This window comes from Nannospalax galili, unplaced genomic scaffold (assembly GCF_000622305.1).
Source record: "Nannospalax galili isolate Female #2095 unplaced genomic scaffold, S.galili_v1.0 scaffold27, whole genome shotgun sequence".
NCBI lineage: Eukaryota > Metazoa > Chordata > Mammalia > Rodentia > Spalacidae > Nannospalax > Nannospalax galili.
Window position 1 is genome coordinate 3762604 of NW_008357993.1, and position 3212 is coordinate 3765815.

The window sequence follows — 3212 nt, forward strand, 5'->3', positions numbered from 1 at the left end:
TGATAGACAGACAGATTGACAACTGAGTGAGTGAGTGAGTGAGTGAGTGAGTGAGTGAGTGAGTGAGTGAGTGGCTAATTTATACTAGACATTCTTAAACAGTTAATAAAACTAAATAAAACTGAATTTAAAGTTTGTGAGTCTAGCAAAATTAAAGATCAAAAATCTTTTTGTAAGCTACATCAGTGTTTTATACTGTGAAAAAAATAAGCATACCACCAATCTGAGGTAAACAAAACTTTGCTGTGTTGAAGAAGAAAAAACTTAAGAGATTTCTCCTTATTTCTACTGCTATCTTAAGAATGGCGCCCTGCCTTCCTGCTATGTCCCAGGAATAAAAACAACTCTTTCTTTTCAAGAAAGAAAGAGAAGAACTTTTTATCCTTTGACTCTCCACGTGGTTCCTGATTAGTTAGTTCTCCAGGTGACCTGAGGTGACTGACAAATGTATTTTGCATTTATAAACAAGTTTGTAGAGACCTTCATATTAACAAGTGTAAGAATTTGTTACAGAAAACAGACTTAAGCTTCATATTCACTCACTTTCCAGGTACTACTCTTTCCAGTTTCCACATCACATCACTCCTGAGCTTACCATTGATGTGACTGATCGTGCATCTTCTTCATAATTCACTACAGGAGGAGGCTCTTTCCCATCATTTTCTTGCACTTTTTGCTCTAGCAATTCTTTCTGTGCTGTAAACTTTGCCTCACTGCATTTCAGCTGCTGGACTGATTGTTTCAGCTCTTCAAGTGTCTGTCTTTGGCTCAGAAGAAGCACAATGCTACAAGAGAATAAATTAAGTATACATTATTTCATATTTGCAAAAAGTATTAATTGACACTACACACATGAAATTATGCTTCTGTAAGCTTTCATTTTCATATGTAAATAGCATTCCTTCAGAATCATGAGATTTAGATGGACCTTTAGCCCAGTTAACCAAAAGCAAATCCAAATCAACAAAATCAGAAAGAGGAAACATCACAAGACACACTAAAAAGATCTAGGACATTATAAGGGAATACATTAAAAATATACAGTCTAGGGCTGGAGAGATAGCTCAGCGGTTAAGAGCACTGACTGTTCTTGCAGAGGACCTGGGTTCGATTCCCAGCACCCACATGGCAACTAAGAACTTAAACTCAGTTCCAAGAGATCCAACACCCTCTTCTGATCTCTGTGGCATGGCACAACACAGGTGCACTCACTTATATATTTATACACATGAAATAAAAATAATAAACATTTTTTTCTGCTTTTTAAAAAATTATGTAATAAATGCACAATCAAAAAAAGCATTGGAATACAACAGCACTGACATATTCAATAACAATTTCCAGAGCTAAGATGCATATCCTTCAAAATTGGATGTAAATTTATCGGTTTACACTTGAATTAATACAGTTATACAATATTGTACTCAATATGAAACCTATAAGACATAAAATTACATGAGGTTTAAAGCTTTAAAAAAGAACTCCATTTTACTATTAAAATACACAGTTTCATACAGAAAAATTCATTTTCAATACAACTGACAATTAGATGAACATGCATTTCTAATCTCTACATATCTGATGATTACTAGTCACCGTCGGTTACTCTCTGAGCTCCTTGGCATCTGAGCATGGATATAAAGTCATGAGGTAGATTTCAATGGTAATGTTTTTCACATCCACCAATTATTAAGGAACAAATTTTTATGCTTAAAAGAATTATTATTTTAATTTTTTAATTAATTTATTTTTACACCCACTTCCCACATAGCACCCTCCCATAGCCTGCCTCCCCCCACTAGAGCTCTTATACTCTGATATCCCTGCTGTCTGCTGTGTTGTCTTCACCATCAGCCATTCCACACTACTTGACCTTCTGGTGAATGTAGTCAGTCTATCTGGAGGTCTTTGTTTTAAGAGGGTCAGCTGTTCCTCATCTGGCAGTTATCGGTTGTCAATATTCCTTTGGAAAAGATTGGGGTCTGCTGCTCTTTTTCCCAGTTCTATGCTGGGTTAATCTCAGGGAATCTCTTTGGCAACCCGGGCCAGCAACTCAAAAGAAGGTATTGCCTGTCTGGCATTGTTGCTTACTATGCAGCCTTTAGCTATACATATGGACTCTTATGAAATTACATTGGACCCTTTAATCTTTGGTTATACTTTCATTTTGAGTGTTTAAGGCCATAGAGTTGGACCAGATAAAATGATTTATTTTTACACTTAAGGTCATTTGAGGATCTGTTCCTCAGGGGGTCACATGGGCTAGGGAGGAGACCCTGACTCCTTTCTTTAACCAGTTCTGCCTATATGAATAAGTCAAAGGTCCTGCTCGACCATCGTTGGCTTCACATGGAAGCATGGAGGAAATGATTCCCCTGTATTGACCCTCCTCTTTATAGATGGGACACTGACTCAAGTCCATCTGGTGGGGTCTCCTCGGCCTCCTTGGCCAAGAGGACAGGTGACACCCACCATTGTAGGACATTTTAGGAGATGCTCATAGTCCCCTGGAACTACTCAACCTAGGAGGGCTAGGAGTAAAAGTGTCCTTTATGTCCCTCTGACCAAATTCTTATAGGCCTCAAAGTATATGAAATACCCAAGAAGGTTAGTTCCACCCGTCTGGTATTTTTGATTACTGTGTGTCATGTAGATAAAACTTAGGCAAAGACTAGTTGTTCACAGATAAACCTTACCTAGACATATATTTCTTGACTGGCTATGTTTAATTTGTCAGTAGGTTAGAGGAGTAATATGGTTCGCTCTGGTTTTCAAAACTAACTACGCACTGCTTATCTCTCGCATTGCCTCACCCCTCCATCATGGTTTTCCCAATTAAGGTACCCACATTTCCCCCCTTTCTCCCTTACTAATACCCTTCTCCTAGTGTCCAACCTCTCTTGAGCTCCTTCTTTGCCTTTGTTCCCTAGGTTCCTTGTATACCCTTCCCTGCCTCCTCCTTTATACTAACCCAATTTTTATCCATATCTCCCTTATTAAGGCCTGTTTCCTACTGTTCTTCTCTTTCAGGTTATTTTTTTTTTCCTTTACCAACCTATTTCCTTTCCATTATCCTGGTTCTTGTAGTTATGTCTCATTGCATACTTATTTATCAGAGTCTGATTCTAGGATCCACATATGAGGGAGAACATATGTCAATTTTTTTTCTGAGTCTGTGTTACTTCACTTAGTATAACAGTTTCTAGTTCCAT

At 37.9% G+C, this 3212-nt stretch overlaps 1 protein-coding gene across 7 annotated transcripts in view; it reads right to left on the bottom strand.

Moving 5' to 3' along the window:
- The window catches only part of Fer (FER tyrosine kinase), a 512255-nt gene that overhangs the window by 343495 nt on the left and 165548 nt on the right, over positions 1 to 3212 (bottom strand). For all 7 annotated transcript variants that reach the window (XM_029557642.1, XM_008856015.3, XM_008856016.3 and 4 more), the window contains one exon: positions 596 to 785. In XM_029557642.1, coding sequence (XP_029413502.1) covers positions 596 to 785 — 190 coding nt within the window. The remainder of the gene's footprint in view (positions 1 to 595; positions 786 to 3212) is intronic.